This window comes from Rhea americana, unplaced genomic scaffold (genome assembly GCF_003343005.1).
Source record: "Rhea americana isolate MKP2758 unplaced genomic scaffold, rheAme1 scaffold_94, whole genome shotgun sequence".
Lineage (NCBI taxonomy): Eukaryota > Metazoa > Chordata > Aves > Rheiformes > Rheidae > Rhea > Rhea americana.
The window spans coordinates 1825199-1844451 of NW_028187133.1; the positions used below are offsets into that span (position 1 = coordinate 1825199).

General features: G+C 36.6%; 1 protein-coding gene across 1 annotated transcript in view; it reads right to left on the bottom strand.

The window, feature by feature from the left end:
• Positions 1-18172, bottom strand: part of ZNF451 (zinc finger protein 451) — a 34147-nt gene extending 15975 nt beyond the window's left edge. The window contains exons 1-10 of the mRNA XM_085324896.1: positions 18164-18172; positions 17387-17470; positions 15991-16116; positions 10498-10609; positions 9559-9709; positions 8620-8746; positions 6743-6896; positions 4724-4871; positions 2469-4123; positions 1273-1407 (exon numbers count right to left, since the gene is read on the bottom strand). Coding sequence (XP_085181022.1) covers positions 1273-1407; positions 2469-4123; positions 4724-4871; positions 6743-6896; positions 8620-8746; positions 9559-9709; positions 10498-10609; positions 15991-16116; positions 17387-17470; positions 18164-18172 — 2701 coding nt within the window. The remainder of the gene's footprint in view (positions 1-1272; positions 1408-2468; positions 4124-4723; positions 4872-6742; positions 6897-8619; positions 8747-9558; positions 9710-10497; positions 10610-15990; positions 16117-17386; positions 17471-18163) is intronic.
• Between the last annotated feature and the right edge of the window lie 1081 nt (positions 18173-19253).

Below are 19253 nucleotides of genomic sequence, written 5' to 3' on the forward strand. Positions count from 1 at the left end.
AAAGAAAGAAAGAAAGAAAGAAACACAAACAAGCAAACAAAATCAAAAACAAAAACAAACCCAAATCACAATACTGTTAAAAGTCAAGGAGTGCAGAGACAAGTTTTAATTCAGGAGATCAGAGGATCCCATTCCAGAATGCCTGAACAATCACATATTAGACCACAGGTCCTGCAGCATGGCTGACTGGCTGTTTAAAGAACTCACATTAATAAATGCACATACAACTCCTGTGCTGCCTTCATCAGCTAAAGGGAATGGCTGCTTTAAGAAGAGAAAAAAAGTGGTTCAGGCATCAACAAGCCTTTCTGTCTGACCTCAGCAGCTTGCAAACTTTCAGTACATGTTTTGAAGGAAGAGGTAATCAAGTATATTAAGTAAAAAGAGCATGTAACACAACGGGGTTTACTAAAGATAAAACATGCCAGACAATTCTTGCAAGTCTGTTTGGTAAGATGATGCAAGTTCCAGACAATAGATCTTTGAAAGCTGTTCTTTATCTGGACTTTACTGACGTATTCAATGTACTACAGAGGAGGAAAAAAAAAAAGGCAGACACAGTAGCAAGAGTATGAGGCACACAAGTGACTGGCTTAAGAACAGTCAGGTAATAGAAAGTATCAAGTTAATGAGATGCTACTAGCCAGCTTCTTGAGAAGTGTTCTTAGAAAACTTTAGCAGGGTGAATTCCATCAGTCACCTTGTAATACTACTGGTATCTTCCAAATTGCGATAAACTTATTCAGGAATACAGCATGACTGGGGCATCCTCAAGGGCAAGTCAGAAATGGAACTAATTTAAGTACAAGAATTTAAAATCATGTCTTTTGGGACTAAAATACATACATACATACATACATACATACATATATATGTATGTATGTATGTATGTATGTATGTATGTATGATGGGGATTTGGGAGTTGGAAAATATCTATAAAGAAAATAATCTCCAAATATTATGGGTTTCCTAACAACTATAAAAAACACGATATAGCCTAAGTTCAGCAGAGAACCCACAAAGACTTCTAAACTGTTTAAGCAAAATTGGAACAATATTCTAAGAAATAAGAAACACAGAAGAGTTTAAGACTGAATTTGAGAAGTTCAAAATCACTTCTGTTACACAGTGCCTATGTCTTTGTGACTTAAGAGGCCCTACTGGCCACTTGTTCCTGTTCAACATTCTCTCAGATGCAAAGAATTTCTGCTCAAGTATCTGTGTGGACTTGTGTTAATCTCTTCCTCCTATTTCCTTCAAMCATTTTTTTACCTTGGAAGCCCCAGATAAATGTCCCTTGGTTCAGGTTAGCCGGCAGCTGCGTGAATAAGCTTCCCCAGTTGTCCAGATCCACCAACACAATGTGAGTCATGGTGCTCAGGTAGTCAAAATCAGGAAGTTCACTGTCTTCAATGGGATAAAAAGGATGCATTTTAAGTTTATCTGACTTTCTAGTCAGCCTATACACATAAACTCAGATATGCTTTTAAAAATCCATATATTTAACTGCTATCTAAGATGAAAGTTATAAAAGATTATCCTATTTAATGACTGCACTGTTTCAGCATGGTCTTTAAACCAAGTGAAGCAGCATTTAGTAATGCACAAATCAGACAGAAGGCACAACAAGATCTAGTGATATGATGGTGCAGAGATAGATGTGGTAGGCAGACAGCCTGCACTGGGGCCTTTGACAGTACATTTATCGTTCAACTGTGTACACTCTATCATGGCAAGTGCCTGCGACATTTAACATCTTATACATRCAAAGGCGTGTAAAACATTTAGAARTACATTAGTTCTAGAGCAAAAAGTGTAAGTGTCAATCTTTTGCTTAAAAGCTATTTAAGACACAATAATTAAAAAACTCTCAATTTTTGAACACATAAGATACTTCCTCTCGAACACGTAAGATATCACGCTGAAGTCATTCTTAAAAAGGAAAAAAGCAAAAACACTGAGAATAGAAATACTCAGCTGAAATTATTTTTTGCAAGGTAAAGGCAACTCAGAAGACAGTGTTATAACAGTACYTTCTTGTGTGGGCAATCCTATCAATCTCATAATATTTATATATGCAAAGGAGGTAAGTTTCTCTTGAATGTGTGCGTATTATAGACCGTTTTTGCATTTGTAGGAGTTCAATCTCTGTTTGGGATCCTTGATCATCTTCCTTTAATCATAAATCTTTAATCACAAATTACGCTCCCACACTATTTGACAATGACATGTTTCAGTCCCAAGGCTCTCAATTCTCCTTGCTTTCCTATTTGAAAGACCTCATGCTTAAGGCATGTAGCAATAAAGTGCTGAGTTCAAGTTCTGGAAACTTAAATTCTGAGAAGTCAAATGGCAACTTTGAGCAGCAACGTATATCAAACAGACTTGCACTGACATTCAAACAGAGCATGTTAAGACAGTAAGATTTTTTCTACTGTAAAAAAGAACAACAAAGAAATTCAACAAACCTTCACTAGGTTCTTCAGAGTGTGCTGAGTTTTCTTTTTTTTCTTTCTTTCCRTGTATTGGTCCCTGCAGARGAAGAGAYTGATGGCTTTCCTGAGCCTTAGATGGATATGCTGGAAACTTTAGTTTGTCAGGTTTTTTATCAACACAAGCCCCGCTGGCTGTGAACTTGAATAATGTATTTTCTGATTCTGCTGAAAGATTCGATATATCTGGTTTCTGCAAGAAGCAGTGTTTCATGTGATAGTGCTGATGGGCACTCGGAAGATCATGGAAGTTTTTGTTGCATGCAGCACATCTAACAACATACATCTCTTCATTACGCTTCACCGATGTGTGACTATTGAGATGACTGTTCAAATCAGCAAAATTCTGTGCAGTTGCAGAACAGAAGCAGCAGCGAAACCATAAGCTTCCTTTTTGCAGCATGACCTTCTGACAATTCACATAATCATTCCTCCTGTTTATTCTGGAGACATAATTTGTCCGGCAACCACAGGTTAAGTAATCTCCTTTTTCTACTGGGAGGAAGTCATCTTCTTTTTTTATTGTTACTTCCATTTGTTCTGGCACAAATGCATAGTCCATGCTATGAAGCTCCTTATAATGGATTAGAAATTCTTCCTCCATGTCAAAGAAAAGATTGCCACAGAGGCCACAGAAGTACTTAATCTGCATCTCCTGATTATGATGCTCTTGGCAGTGCCGCTGTAGCGTTCCTACTTTCCGAAAGTGATTTTTGCATAAGCCACAGCAATACCTGTGAAATTCATGGCTTTCTAAAGACATGCAATGCTGTTTAACACTGTCTTCAGAGTCAAACATTTCCTCACAAATATGGCATTGCCATTTTCCCAGAACAGGATTTCTTTCAGGGGAGAGTTCCACAGGACTAGGAATACAGTCTTTCCTTTCAGTTGAGGAACTGCATGCTGTGCCAGAAGCAGAGGGCATAGGTTCATCTTCTAGAGCTTCTTGCTCATAATAGTAACTATGTCCACCATGAAATTCAGTTACATGTCCCATAATATCCTCTTCTCTAAGGAGATCTACAGAGCATGCTCTGCACCAGAAAATAAAGTTAGTTAAGTGTGCTCCCCCATGGAATCGACTCATATGCAGGCGGATAATGCTTGAATTTTCRGCAAGTTTTCCACACACAGCACACTTGTGACAGATCCTGTTTGCTGATAAAATGTGTTTTTCTACCAACTCTTCTGTAAGAAACTTTTGAAGACATTCACAAAACCAGGCTTTTACTTTGCAAGCGCTACTTTGACTTTGGTTTGCAACATGACCTTCATTTTTACCTTTTAAATCACTTTTCCGTTTTGAAGGAGTAGATTTACTTTCATCAGCGGATTCAGTCCAAGTCAAGGGCCTTTTAAGTAGTGGTCTGGACCGATCTACAATATGACGCAAATGAGATGGATTTTTATTTTTTTCATTGATATGACAGAACGTCAAGATAGACTCTTCCATTGTAGAAATAACTTTAATTTTATGTTGAGTGCTTTGCTTATGTTGAGTGATCTGATCCTCATCAGCAAACAGCTTATCACAGTTCTCACAGTGACCTTTTGTTTTAAATATTTCTGCAACTTGGGAGATGCTCTTCTTTGACAGTGCCATGGGGCCAGAATTACGACAACGTGTTCTAGATTGGACAGAAGGAAAAAAAAAAGTTTGTATCATAACCTGAAACTTTAAGTTTTCAGAGGTACTTTGAAATATTCCCTAGTAGCTACAGCAATTAGGCTGTGGAAATAGTGTCCTCTGTATACTTTAGYTGGCCTATTAACTTGTCAACAAAAATATACAGTGCTTAGCTATTCTCTAAGTCTCTGTGCTTTAAAAAGAATAAAGTATTAATTTCAAAACTACCATTGAGATGTATGCTTATGTTGTTGATTCAGTATGTTTTATAAATTAAAAGTTGACAACTTAAACATAGTGGAATAGAGATCAAGAAAGTTCTGTAGCCCTCTGTAYAGAAAATAACAAAAAAAGAATATAGAGTTTAATTAGCATTTTCCAGTGGATCGTGTGGAATAAGGAAATACATGGAGAGCGTGTTGTTTTGGGGATAGTCTCCCCTCATAGTCAACATTCAGATGRTCCTGGACACACCAAAATCCACCAACACTCCTATAAACACACATCTATCCATTATTTATCTGTGGATAATAATACCATTATTATTAATAATAATTACCTATGGATGTTCATATCATAAAGACAGTTGTCTCTTACAAACCTGAAATGAGCTGTTAATTCCATATGTGAGCGTAATATCTGGTAGCAGGATATACACTTTACTTGGAAGGGGACCTCTTTGCACAGAGATATCAGGAGCTTCTTTGCATAGGATGGGAAAGGCAGAGGAAGGCCAGTATTTGTTTCATCTGTAACAGGGAATGGTAGAAAGGGCAACCACATATTAAAGAGTCCTTCCATAGCTTTTCAGCTCTCAGAGCGCATAGCTACAACTGTGCTTGCTAGTCACAGGGGTTAGACATCAAGTTACAACGGGTGAGCTGAGCCACAGTTTCTGCGCAATGCAAGTTTTAAGTAAAACTGCAGTAATTTAACAAACTGGCATTAACTAACAAATTGCATTAATGTGTTAAATAATCTCATGTCTGAATCTGTTAGCACCTTGTTTCTTCTTATTCATTGACTGACTGCCCTTGTCCTCCTTCTACAAGTTCAGATCAGATGTCTCTCACAAACATCCTTACTGACCTACTTTCTCTCCATCTACAAAAACCTAAAGTTCCCATATATTTGACCTTCCACCCCCTCCTTAAATTTATAGGTGCAGGATTGCTTTGTTGTGCTGGGTACATACTCAATGTCTAACTCCAGGTAGTAGAATAAAAAGTTTTCTAATGAAAAGAGAATAGGAAATGACTTCTGAATGTTATAATTGCTGTCAGTATTCTGCATCTTAGGAGGTAAATTCTTCATTTATAGTAAGATGTAATGACCAGTAGAAGGTAATTTGAAGATAGATGTTTCAACTAATTTAACTGCCGGATCTTACAAACTATGTTGAGGATATCAAATCATGAAGACCTATCTACCAATGCAAAGGGGAAAAAAGAGCATTTCTGTTTTTTGTTCTGTGTATGATTAAGTGCTACCCATCTTCAAAGAAGAAAACTGCCCTTTCTGCGCTTTTAATTACAGGTCACCAGTAATCTTTCTAAAAAACTACAGACTGATCTTCATGGAATTTCTAACAAACATATTGAGAATTAATAATCTATTTGAGAATAAAAATACATTAGATTTAAAATACATAAGAACTCAGAACTGGGCAGCTGGCTGTCATTTAGGGCAGCCATACTCAACTTGCAGGAAGCTTCCTTCAAAGCCTGTTTTTACCTCACACTTGCTGCAGGCACTCTGAAGGAAGGAAAGAAGTAGCAGCACATATTGTTATGAACATCAACTATAGTAAGCCTGTCAGCCACGTAGGCTTATCCTGCAAGTTACAGTATCTAAAATGAAGTCAACTCCACTTATGTCTCACCTCTCTAAACCATTTACCTAACATTAAACTAAATGCTTTAATAGCTGTAGCTTATGTCAAAGCTAAAAAGTCAGTACAGCTAGGATGGTTGGTAACTCAGCCTGACAGGTCACTGACCATTTTCCAAAATCATGATCAGACATCTGGGAAATCTAGTATGTATGGTTCAGGATGCTACCAGCTACCAGCAGAGTCAACAGTTTAGCCTTCAGTAGCAATACAGCCCATGCAAGGCATCTGACCAGAACTTGTACTTATACAGAGAAGAAACTTCCACAGATCTTTTCCATCAGGTATGCTGAAGACATACACCAAGAAAATAACCTCCAGACAGAACAGCAGGGGGCAGGAACATCACAGTCAGTCTGGTTACATTCACAAGAAATATGTATGTGGTTTGGTCTGTGCTTCTTTCAATACTTTAAGTGCAAACCAATTTAGGACAGATCAGGTCACTGCAGGAAGCTTATGTGAGATATCTGACAGTAAAAGGATACGGGAGAGTCTGCTTCTCAGTATAGCAATTGTAATAGAGGGATCAGTGATGTACAAAAACATGAATTTAAAAACATCTCCTACAGAACTTAACCACACATAAAATCTCAAGAGAAAAATATGAATTCATTAAAAAAAATTTAGACTTTTTTTTAAACACAACAGAAAAACATAAATCACTTCACACTGTCAGGATCAGTTATCAGAAAGAATGAAAAGCAGTACACTTAAGTTGCAACATACCACTCAATTTAAAAAACTGGAGGAAGTGATTCTTTCCAGACATATGCTGCAAGCATTCATCTCTTATAGTGAAGAGCAGGAAGCAGTTTGGGCATGCATAACACTGAATAAGCTGAGGAGGGAGATCTTTTCTATGTCCATCATTTTCATTTAGCTGGAATATAAAATGGTCTGGTTAGGGAAAATATGAAGACAACAAATCAGTCCCATCTCTCTTCATGTCTTTCCCTTCCTCTTCCCCTCCATGGCAATATTCTTCTCTCCTAGGTTTCCAGCCACCCCATCTATGTTTACCAACAGCCTACTGTTATGAACTTCAGCTTGAGAGAGAGGGGACTGGACAACCTGCCTCACTTAACTCAATTACTCATCCTTGCCACTTTGGCAAGTTTTCTGTTCCCTCCTTCTGCACCACTGGTAGCAACTACACTTCCCCCAGAACTAAAGACTATATTTAAACTGCACCAATTCTTATCTAGTGCCTCTACCCAGGCTCTCTGTAAAAGCTCTCTTTCTGTCACTACAACAGAAGGCTTTCCTGGTACATTGCTTTGTTTCTTCTCTAGTCTTACCTCCATCTTCTCAAAACACCACTCCCCAGAGTAGCTTGAGAGGCCTGCGACTCTCATCAAAGTCCTGTACTTTTCAAATCCTGTCTCTCTTACTCCCTTCACCCCCTTTGCCTTCTACATCAACTGCAAATCTCTACCTTCAGGGCAAAAATCTGTTAGCTCTGCTTCTGACACTCTGCTTCTGCTTATTCCTCCTTTCTTCTGCCTTCCACAGAATCCTCCTGACAAGCTTTCTTCTACAACTTCGTTTAGAATTACCTGCCCATCTCTTCACATCAATATTAGCCCATCTTTATGCCTGTTGCAAGAGCCACTCCCTTTCACCAAACTTGTCTAATAACTTCTGTTGATGCCCCTAGGCATACCAAAAGCATGCAACTGGAAGAAATGTAAAAAGAACAGGGACAAACTATGGCATAATCTTTCAAGCTTGTCAGGTATGAACACGAATGAGCTACAAGCAGCCTAAGTTTCAAAATATCTAAAACTTCCCTTGATTTTAATAGGCTAAGTGGGTCCACATTTGGTTGGTGATTAAAATACTCAGCTTTGAAACTGCTATCCATTATCCATTTAAACACCAGCCTGCTAAATAAGGCCAAGCAYCCCAAAGATAACACCTAAGCATCTTTCACTGAACTGAAATTTTACAGTGGTACATAATAAACCTAAGGGAAAGACAGGTGGAGAATATAATAAAGACATGAACAAAATGGAAGGAGGGAACAACAGCAGCAGTAGCAAATCCTGTTAGTTTATATTCAAATGAATGCTCAAATGTTGGATTATCCTACTCCATTCTGCAAGTTAACTAGTGAGTAACTGTAGACACACTTGTCAACAGAGAGTCTGGGGACAGGGAAGAAACAGTTAAATCAGAGTCTTTCCTCATTCTGTTGCATCTCTTTCCTGTGTCCTTTCTGCTTCCTCTCCATTGTCACTTACTTTAACTTCTTGTCTTTATTTTTAATAGTTTTAGAGATGCAAAAAAAGGAATACTTTTTGATAACACCAATACATTTTGTCCTACCAAAACAAGTACAAAGAGGGACAAAAAGTTTCAAGACAGAACTACAGTTCTCTCACAGTAAATTGCAGAGTACAACCTAATTATCAGATTTTATGGAGTATGGTTAGGATACCCCAAGTGTCTGAAATACAGCCACATTAAAAAAAATGTTTTTGGAAGACTGAATGAGTGGAAGGGAGAGAAAGAAGATTAGAAGAAAAATTATGCATAATTTGGGGTCTTGAAAACTCTCTATTGCATTCAGACAGGTAAATTACTTATCCTTGTGATCTTGCCTTAGATAAAAGATGATCACTGTACTGCTGAGAGGTCGAAAATCTTTTGCAGCATATCACACAGGCAACAGCATTATTTGGAGGTCCATGTAATGTAATTGTTGGGTCACAAGGAGAATGATCAAACCTATAGAGGAAGAAATAATTAACAAACTAATCTCCTCTACAAAATACTTTAATGTGAAAATGTTTTTAAAGGGAAAAAATATGTCTTTTGAAGCTCTAGGACAAAAGCCTATCAATTACAATTGTAAAATTCACCTAACATTAGCCGTATTAGTCACAACATCCCACACAGAGGTGACTCTTTTTGAAGCTTACCTATTGAATGGTCTATTTGCAGAGGATTAAAATTGTTTTCAAAAACAAGGAACTAATGAAGCCTCAGTTTCCCAAGGATGGATCTTTTTTAATCTCCTCTTATTTTCTCACCTTATCTTCCTTGTGATATACGTACTAGTCAGAACACAGGACCTGATGGAATTGATCCCAGAAATAGTAAGTGCTGACTAGCAGCAATCAGCAATGGACAAATGGCTTGTCAATAGCTAATCTCTATTCATTTTCCCTTCATTAGGGATAACTTTTTTACTCTACCATCAAGTTTATACAGCTTTTAGGCATTTAATTATATCTTAACATTTTGCTCTTTTTCAAATTTAGAAGAAAAATCAACATAATTGGAGCACAGAAATTCTGTTCTTCCAAAAAACAAATGTTAAAAATGCTTAACCAGAGGATGAAATCAATAAATCAATTCTGAATGCAAAAAAAGATGATCCTCACATCATCTATAAAATTCATTTCAGATTTATCTTCTCTTCAGATAGAATTTTGTTACCACAGGGAGCTTAAAATAGATTTGATGTAGATGTCTTAATAATAAAAGAATATTCTTGAACTTATTTCTAGCACTGAAATCTTGCTCTATAGCCTTACCTTTTCAGGTGACCTAGGAGAAGATGCCCATTATCAAACTTTCTGTTACAATTCATTACAGGACAAGAAATTGGACTGCTGTTGGTTGGCATCTGACYTGCCCTCTGATAAATACCCTTTCTTCCACTGTTAATGGTGCCTGGTTTGAGACCTGTATTATAAAACAAAGCATTTCACCAGAATCTCAATTACAGAGGCTTTTAAAAAGCCACACCCTGAAGCACTTACAATTCAGGTTAAACTGATTCTTAAAAGCACAGTAGCAATATGTAATGCAATCCTACAACAAAGAAGTCTGCTTTTTCAGCTGAAGTATCTATCTTTTCAATTCCCAGCATGATSAATTTTCTATCACTTTGACACCCTTCGTCCAGATTCATGCATAATGACGCTGTTTCCTATTCAAGGTACTATATGCAATTCAGTGGCAGTATTTTAAATTGATTCAACTTTCTGAAATCATACTTCTTTACAATGGCATGTTTTCCTGAGTAGCACTTACATAGTAATATTTTTCCTTCTAGCAACTTTGCTTGTTAAGGACACTACCTTAGTGTCCTTCATACTTAGCATATTAAATTCACTAAGCAACATGACATTGTAAGAACAGTTTTTATGGAAAACAGTGTATAGGAACTTTCAAATGTTTATACTGAAAAAAGTTGGTATTGGAAGATTTGGTTACATAGTAGAACCACATATAAGTTCAGTGTCAGTACTGCTTAAACTAACTACTGCAGGTTCCATTCTGCAATGCAGCACTTGGAAATAATCATTTTCAAGTGAATTAGCTGTGATTTAGAAAATGTATAACTTAAAATCTAATTTCAAATTACTTGAATAAATGCTTATTACTCCTCTAATGTATTTATTTATTTATATATTATTAATCTGTCAATCCTTATAATAAATTTGAAATCCCATCATTCCTATTGTTACCTGGCATTTTTAACCACTGGTCCACACATAATCTTGCAGCTTCTGTGTCACTATGTCCCCGAATAAATTCCAGTTCCTGCAGTCCATGAGCATACTGGGAATCAACTTTCTCCTGAAGGAGAAAATGTATCAGGCAAAGGGGGCATTAAATTGAGGGGAAAAAAAAAGGTCAGGTATGCATATGAAATTAAACTTTCAAAACTTATATGGACCTTTAAGGAAAAAAAAAAACTTAAGGAAAAAACCTTAGAACCATTTGACTGACTTTCATATAACACAATATAGATGGAATAAAATAGAATAAAATAATAAAAACAGAATATTAATTTTTGTGTCCTCAGTAAAAGCTGTAACATTGTTTTTTTTTTCATTATCAGCATTAGTACCTATAATACAGAAAAGAAAAAGAAAAGAAAAAAACCCTCCAGTAATATCACAGTCAATCAAAATGCATTTCCTCTGAGGCATTTCTAAATAATACAACTTGATTTGGCTAGACGGACCAAATTGGAAGTTAAAGAAATAAATTCGTCTTTGCATACAAATTATATCTGAGAAAACTAACAAAAGACAGTTTGGGTTTTCATATGGACAGCTAAGCCCATGAGAACACCATCTTCTAGCTATATATTTTTATACAACATCTATTCAGAAAATAAATACTTTATAGAAAAAGAGTCAAGCAATTTACTTCTGACACATCTATAGTTTCTGAAGCACAAACATAAGCAAGAAGAATTTTAAGATTATAAAAAGAAACAAATAACAATAGAAGGAAAAACAAATGAGAAAAAGCTTTTCCTAATATTTTGCCAGCAGCCTGTTCTTGCTGTCATAAAATGTCTTTTGTTTAAGTGAAAAATAAAAACCTGCGCTAGAAACTGCAGACAGAAAATATTTCCCCAGGTTTCATGAGTTACCATGACTTATTTAGCTCTTACTTCTCAGTTGGGTCAAGGCTAACTATGGTATGTACACCCAAGGTTATTCCAGCTACCAAGCAAAAACACACTAACTTGAATTTGCTACATCCCATTTTAACCCACTGGCCTTATATCTACAGGAGCCCACTTCCCCACCTCAATATCAACTATATACTGCCATGCCATTATAAGACAGTCTGACTAYGGGAAAGAACAGGACCTCAATTTGTGTGCAGCACCAATGCAGTTTTGTCTAGCTGACATTTTCCTGGCTCCCTTCTATACATRCTAGATGTATACACTGAGATCTCACAATCCCTGAAACCTGCATCTGCTCCTATTAGCCTTCTTATCTTTATGTCAAAGGTTACATGTCAAAGAACCAAAAAGCATGAAAATGGTACGAGAAAAATGTGCGTCTCACTTTTAAAAATGTACTTACTGCTACAGCAAAAATACAGTATGCTATCTGTTAGTGGTCAGGGCAGTTAAGCTACAGTCCAGTCACTGCCTGAACAATCACAGAATTATAGGGTTTTTTATATTTGTAGTTCCTGAAAAGACATCAGATCAGAAAGAGCACCTGAAAGTACACAACAGAAACATTTGTGAACATCTCAAATGCAAGCACTGCACTTAAAAATATTCATGTGTTGCAGAGGGATCTAGCGCTAGCACCTTGCAGTACCAGTAGTGAAGAAAACTTAAGGTACATTTTGCATGTGACAGCTAACATCTACAGGCTGCTTGTGTTCAGTCTGGCATACATTTTGTAGAACAGTAAGTTACTTCCCAGGGCAGCACATACACCATCCCACGGTATATAGGCCCTCCATTCTTGTAATATCCCTGGTGGTACCATACAGGATAACAACTACACAAATTATTCGGCTAGCTAGACTCTTTTCTGCCTTTTGGCATCTTGCACCAGCACAACATTTTCCAGAGTTTGATTAGCAACAGCAATCGTTCCTTATGAATGTGGTCTGCGTTATATCTCAGGTCTTGATCTTCACACCATTAATGTCAAGATAAACAGAAGGATACCTCATAGTACAGGAACTCATTGAAAATCTACTTATTGTACTACAGAAAGAATCATTGATAGATAGCATATGGTAGCACTGAAAACCATAGCATATGGCTGAGAAGTCTTCTCTGCTATAGGTCCACAATATTAATACAGCAGTTTTTACATTCTAGAGACTTCATTTGCTGGCTCCAGATAAGGTGATGAACACCTGACTTTTGGGGGAGTAAAAGCAGATAAGCAGAAACTCTTTTAAAGAATGTTGTTGTTCAAAAAAAGGAGAYGACAAAAAAGTTGTTTGGAGATCACAACAAACAAGGATAAGAAAATTATATGTAGCAACAAGAAACTGGCAAATAATGAGCTGAAGCAGAATGAGGGAAAAAAAAAAAAGATGAAGCGACATCCAATGCTCTTCTGACTGACATTACTGCGGTGGACTACTTTCCTAATAAATCATGAGAAATATATATATATATATTTAATCCCAAGAACTGGATGCCACAGATAATGAAAAAACAGAAAGTGCAAAGTACCATCTTTGAAAAAAAAAAAAAAAACAAGAGAGAAAGTCTACTATATCATAGCAATAYAAACATTAATTCCTTCTCCTCTCACCTAATTTAGGGAACATCTGAATGACACAGTAGACAGTGCTGCTTCTTCACATATATTTTAAGAATAGGCCTCCTCTAACATGATGCTATTTTTGATTATTTTTTCAAGAAGAAAGAGAGTCTGTTACAAATTACAAGACATGTCAACTTTATAAAAAGTCCTCTCAGACTTAAAGAAAATTACAGACATGCACCTTGAGCATTTCAAGTATTCTTCAGACGGTAATAGATTCCCTAGTATATTGCAAAAAAAACACTAAGAACATGCAGTGCTTTGCAGCAGCCTATTGCACCTTTAAATACCTACAATATAGGTATTTCTTACACTGCACGGATGCTTCATAGGAGTGTCAGCTTAATTCTATTAGTATAAGCTAAACTACAGTTTCCTCTGGTGTGACACTTTCTCCACTGGTGTGACACTTTCTCCACTGAAATAGTAAAACCTAGACTCATGGATACTCAGCTAGACCAGACAACATATTTTAAAATAGTTTATAATAAATAATCCTAGACTGTACAAGATAATTCATCCTAGTGATAGAAGTTCCTATACAGTTTTCTGGTAACAACATCTTTCCTTATTCAGCAACCATGGTGCACACTTTAGAGACAAGTTCAGCTGCATTCCTGCTCAGAGAAAGAACAGACTTTGCCCCTCTAGCGCATCCATTAGAAGAGCTCTTTCAATCCTGTAGACTACACCTGTCTAGCAATTGATTATTAGTATTAAGACCAAAACTCATCTTATCATGACCTTCTGTTAAAGTCACCTTGGCATAAAAATCCCTTCAGCTCAATTTCAAAAGCCATTACTGGTTACAGATATTACATTAAGGCTTGAGCAGCTACAGATTACCTTGCTGTATCACATGCCCTCAGCTTTTATGGCACCTTTTAAAGGTACATGCTTTTCCCAAAGCAAAATTACTCTTCATTATTAGAAAAACTGCTCTCCGTGCTTTTAGGTTCTCACAGAGAGCTCTAGAAAAAAAGCTACACATCCAATATGACCTAAGGCAACCTACCTCAAAAGATGGCTTTTTTTATTTTTTATTTGGACTCGCACTTGCTGATAGTAAGTATAGAATACTTCTCTTGCAGACAGGGAGCAAAGTGACAAAGCCTGACATGGGGATCATTTCACTTAAAATATATTGTTATATTTGAAGAATAAACTGCTACATGGCCCTGGAATACAAACAGACTCCCTCCTTCCCCTGAATCATGAGCTGGTATTTGAGGAGTGACCAACTACCATACTAGGTTTGTCTGCTGTGAACATGAAAAAGGATGCCATACCTCCTTGCTCTTGCACAGCAGAGCATCCATGAGGGACATACAGTTTCCTTTTTGAATAAGACAGATCCAGGGTTGGACAAACATACTTCCTCTTGTCTCCGAAAGCCAGACAAACTTAGCTCCCCAGTTAAACTTTGGTCACAAGCTTGAAAACTATTCTTATTACAACGAAGCTTAACATAGTGAATTAAACGAATGACAGAACTGGCAGCAACAGCATTTCCCCTTCTATAGTATACCTTACGATTAAGAAAAAGGCAACTTCAAAGCAACTTCTAAAATATCCTGAAAACTGAGGAAAAAGTGCTTCAGGTGAATATTTTTTTGCACTGATAAAAAAATGATTATTTTTAACCCTTTGTTTCTATTGTGGCAGATTAAAAATATCTGCAAAATGAAAAAATGTCTGATTTTGACAATTCTAGAAAAATCCTAAGACTTCTTCCTTATGTGCATCTTGAAAGATCTGTAAGTCTCAGTATGATGTTCTGCTTTTGAACTGCCAGATTTAGCAACAGGTACACCTCAAGAGAAGGGACAACAAAGGAGGGCAAACTTTTATTACAGTTCACTTGCTCAGTAATACAAACCATATGTTCTTCCAAGTGGAAAAACACAGCTATCTTTTGGAGAATCAAAGTCAGGGTGAGTCTGCCAAAATCCTTTGAAGTGGGCTACAAGATATTCTTTCTGTGGAAAATCCCATGATCTCAACCAACCCCCACTACCAGGGTTAAGAGGCACAGTGTTCTTACTAAAGTCCCAGAGCAGTGYGAAAGACCCTAGTTTAGACTGAGTGTTAGTATTGCATTGCATGTGAGCTAACAAGTGCCAAGGGGGAATAATCCCTTCCCTTGATCTACTAACTGTGCTCATGTTAAAACAGCCCACGATATTGTTGGCCTTACTTGCCACCATGGCACACTGCCGGCTCTTTTTGAGCCTTATGTCCATCAGGGGAGCTGCCCTTCCAGGCAGTCAACCTCCTGCCTGTATCAATGCAAGGAGTAATTCTGTCCCAAGTGCAAGATTTCACATTTGTCCTTGTTGACAAGGTGCAATATCGATTGCACCTCCCAGACTGTTACACAAAAAACAAATCCACGCCTTTCAAATGACCGCTGTCCCATTATAAAAATATTATGTAATACAGAGATTTAACATAGCAAATAGTATTCCAAAAACCTGGTCCGGTATGCAATTCCAGACAAAAGCAGATAGACAACTTAAAATTTGCTGCATGGTTGTGATCACTGTCATTTTTCTGTTCAGTTATTTAAGCACCAAAATCATTCATGCTAAGGTCCCTCTGCTATGTACAAAAAGAAGTGAATCAACTTTTGTTGTTGGTTTGCATGAGGTTAGCAATTATTCTTTAGGAAATGCAAGGAGACTAGTGAATTCATTAATTAAAGGTCACTGAACAGGCAGTCTTTATTATATTTCAACCAACGCTCCAGAAGTAAAAATCTCTGATTGCTAGTTCCAGGTGTGGCTCACTTCTGTGAATTAAAAATACAAACCCCACACTTTTAAATTTACTTAACAGTAAAAACAAACACACGTGTGACTACAAAGGCTAGTACTATGCACTTCTACTGAAACAAAAAAGCTCCAGTACCTTAAAAGCTTTGTTTTTCTCTTCTTTCTGCTGTTTCTCTACTTCAACGTGGCGTGCCAGACGATCCAAGGTTGACGTAACCCTTTCCTTCTGGTAGTCAATGTGATCTTTACGTTTAATGTTTCTCTATAATTGAAAAGTTAAACTCTTATTTGATAACTGTTAGGCAACTAACAGGTACTAATACAGTCAAAAGTGATGCCCAAGCATCAGGATTTTAATTCAGTCCGTTATACCCCAATCTTATGTTCCATGAGCTACCTTGCTAATTTTCAGTTTCAATTCAGTAACACTGAATTATGTTTTAACATATGTTAAAATGAAAAAAAAAATTCTCACATATTTAAGACAATTAAAGATCAACAATGTTAGCTTTGCCAAAGCACTGGAAGAGATAGCCATGACTGCATTCAGTTTTCAACAAGCCTCCAACAGATTTTTTAAAAAAATCCTTACAAGATTTTTTTTTTCTTTTTTTTTAACCTTTTAAGTAGGTAAAAGATTCCAGATTTCAAAGCCAACCTACGGCCTGTCTGAAAAACTGAAGACTGGTAATTACCACTCCAACTCAGTTCTCTAGAGAACTTCTAAGAATCTTTGCAGAGGCAGGTCATTAGCTTATTCTAGCACGAGGCATGGGATGGACACTAGCTTGCTCCTGMAACACAACCAGCTCTAGTAAGTGTCACAGTAGAGTAGCCTGTGCACTTACAGAATATCTGCATTTCCATTAAAACCAGGCTTGTTGCACATGTCTTCTCCTGAAACACTGGAAAATAGAAGTCAAGAGAGGACCACTGCTGCCACAACAATTCAAACAGCTTACGCCCCATCACATCCTTTCACGAAGGCCCCCTGGGCTCAATCAGCCTGGGGGATACATGAGTTGTTTTGGTGATAACCACATGCTTCTGACTTGCAAATTCTTAGGAAAGCTCAGGAAAGGTGAAGCTGAGTTAAGACCACATTTCATTAGAATAAGCTCCTCTAACCCATAAACTACTTATAAAAGTCATTTTAGAAGAAAAAAGATCTGGAAGCAGGACAGATACATTTGCAGGCTAGAAAACAGACATACTGACCTATAAAGTCACTTCTAAAATGACATTTTCCTTTCCTTTTTTTTTTTCACTGCCCTTGTGAAAAACAATGAAAGCTAAGTCGAGTTAACTTCAAGAAAGTAAAAAAATCTCTGAGAAAAAGTAAAAAAACCAAGAGTTAGCATCCTTGCCTTCCACTCAACAGTAGATAAAAATTAAAATTTTAAATGTTGGCTTATTTATTACTTCTTCAAAATATCTCCCATAATTATTTCAGGAAGAGTAGTTGATGGTAAATATACAAGAAATAGTAATTATTTTTTCAAATGAGAAGTCTAAAGATATGACATACTCACATGAGCATAAGAACTGCTGTTAGGTTCTTCATCTTCACTACTGACAAGATCAATGCATTCAAGTACAGGTCTTAAAGGCCCTTCCTGAGAAAGTGTTAAAAAAAAAAACCACACAAAAAAAGTATTCAATTGTTTTTCTTGAAGGTAAAATGATACATGCATTACAACACAAGGTACACTACATCTGACAGGGAATTTCATCAAAGTTTCAAAGGGGTTTATTGATGAGATTCCTGCATTGTAACTTTTCCACTTAACAGGCTAATGCCTAACTACAAGTTAGTAGAACGCACAAATAAATAAATAACCACAAATAATTAAAATATCAACTTAACATAYAAATATCAACTAGTAAAAATAAAGTGAACAATCTTGGTCTGCTCAGTAGCTATACAGTCTTCACCTTCTCAATCAATTTAGAATTTATATTCATATACACAGTTGCTCAACTTGCCATTTCTTCAATGGTTCTAGGGTGTCAGACTGCTAACCAAGCCAGGAATAACCATGGATTTCACTGACCAAAGCTAAATGTGTTTGGCTAGTTAAGACATAATTTAAATCAAATGCCAACTTCAATAGCAGTTGGACTCCTTATGCACTTGACATCAAGAAAGCAGAAAACAGCTTCATACACACGTATGCCCTGAAAGTCCGTTCACTCCTAAGCAGGGAGTCCAGAAACAAGTCAAAGTTCTCTTTTTATTGAAATCAAAATAGGACAGGAAGGTGATTTTAGTTTAAAAGAAAACACACTTCACTCACTGATGCTAATACCTGCTTCATGCTGATAGTCCCTGACCTCAATGATCTTCTAATCTAGATAGTATCAACACCTGCTGTTCTTGCACGCCTTTATACCCCCTCTTCTGTAATTCTGTATGTGCTTCCACACCCATATATTCCCATTCACTCTTCATTCAGACTAGCTTTAAAATTTCTATTATAAATCTCTGCATCAGTAGAAGGCAGAATGTTGGCATGACCATGAAAAAGCAAATGGCTAAAAAATTATACCTTTAAACTTTAATTAATGACACTCTAAAGTCAGAAAAATTAAAATCAACAACATAATCTAAGCAACAGGTTCTAAGTTTTTAAAGAAGGCATAAAATAACATCTAAAACTCTACCTATATATCCATTGTAACATGATTCTTTAATTTTTAAAGGCAAAAAAGGATACTATGTACACATAGTCTGATATCATGTAAAAAAACCCCACACATGCTACTTATCACATGTCAACTAAACAAGCCATAAAATGAACATGAAATAGGATGAGTCTACATGCACCTAGCAAAAGTATTTCCAGTTACTCTAACTCACATCCATGATCATTGCTTAGGAATGTRCACATCTTTCCTGGTAACTATGTTTGCCTCATTTTTGTGGCAACTACACAGTAAGAGGCAAAGTCAACTACAATCTCCATATGCTGTAAGAAGCTTCCCATCTCTGCTAGATTCTGAAAGTTATCATCTAACATCAAAGTAAATAAAACAAAAGCAAACATGTTTTTATTTTTTTCTTTTTGCTTAAGTTTGTATAACATTATGTAGATTGTATCGCATGTAAAGTTTAGTGAAAAACTGTAGAACTAGCCATTTGTCTGGCAATGATGCTGGCAAATAAATGCAGCAGAACTGTTATATGCTCCAAAGATATGATTTTTTAGCAAGTTATGTTTTCTACACAAAACAAGGACTTAAGACATTCAGCAGCTTACTAAATTTTTGAAGAGATGCAGTATTATATCCAGTCTTTGGGCCATATATTTGGCAGTGTCCTGAATGTACCAAAAACTAAACCAACTACAGTAGGCTAAGATGATTTATTGCCTCATGAAAAGTAGCAGAGGCAACTGT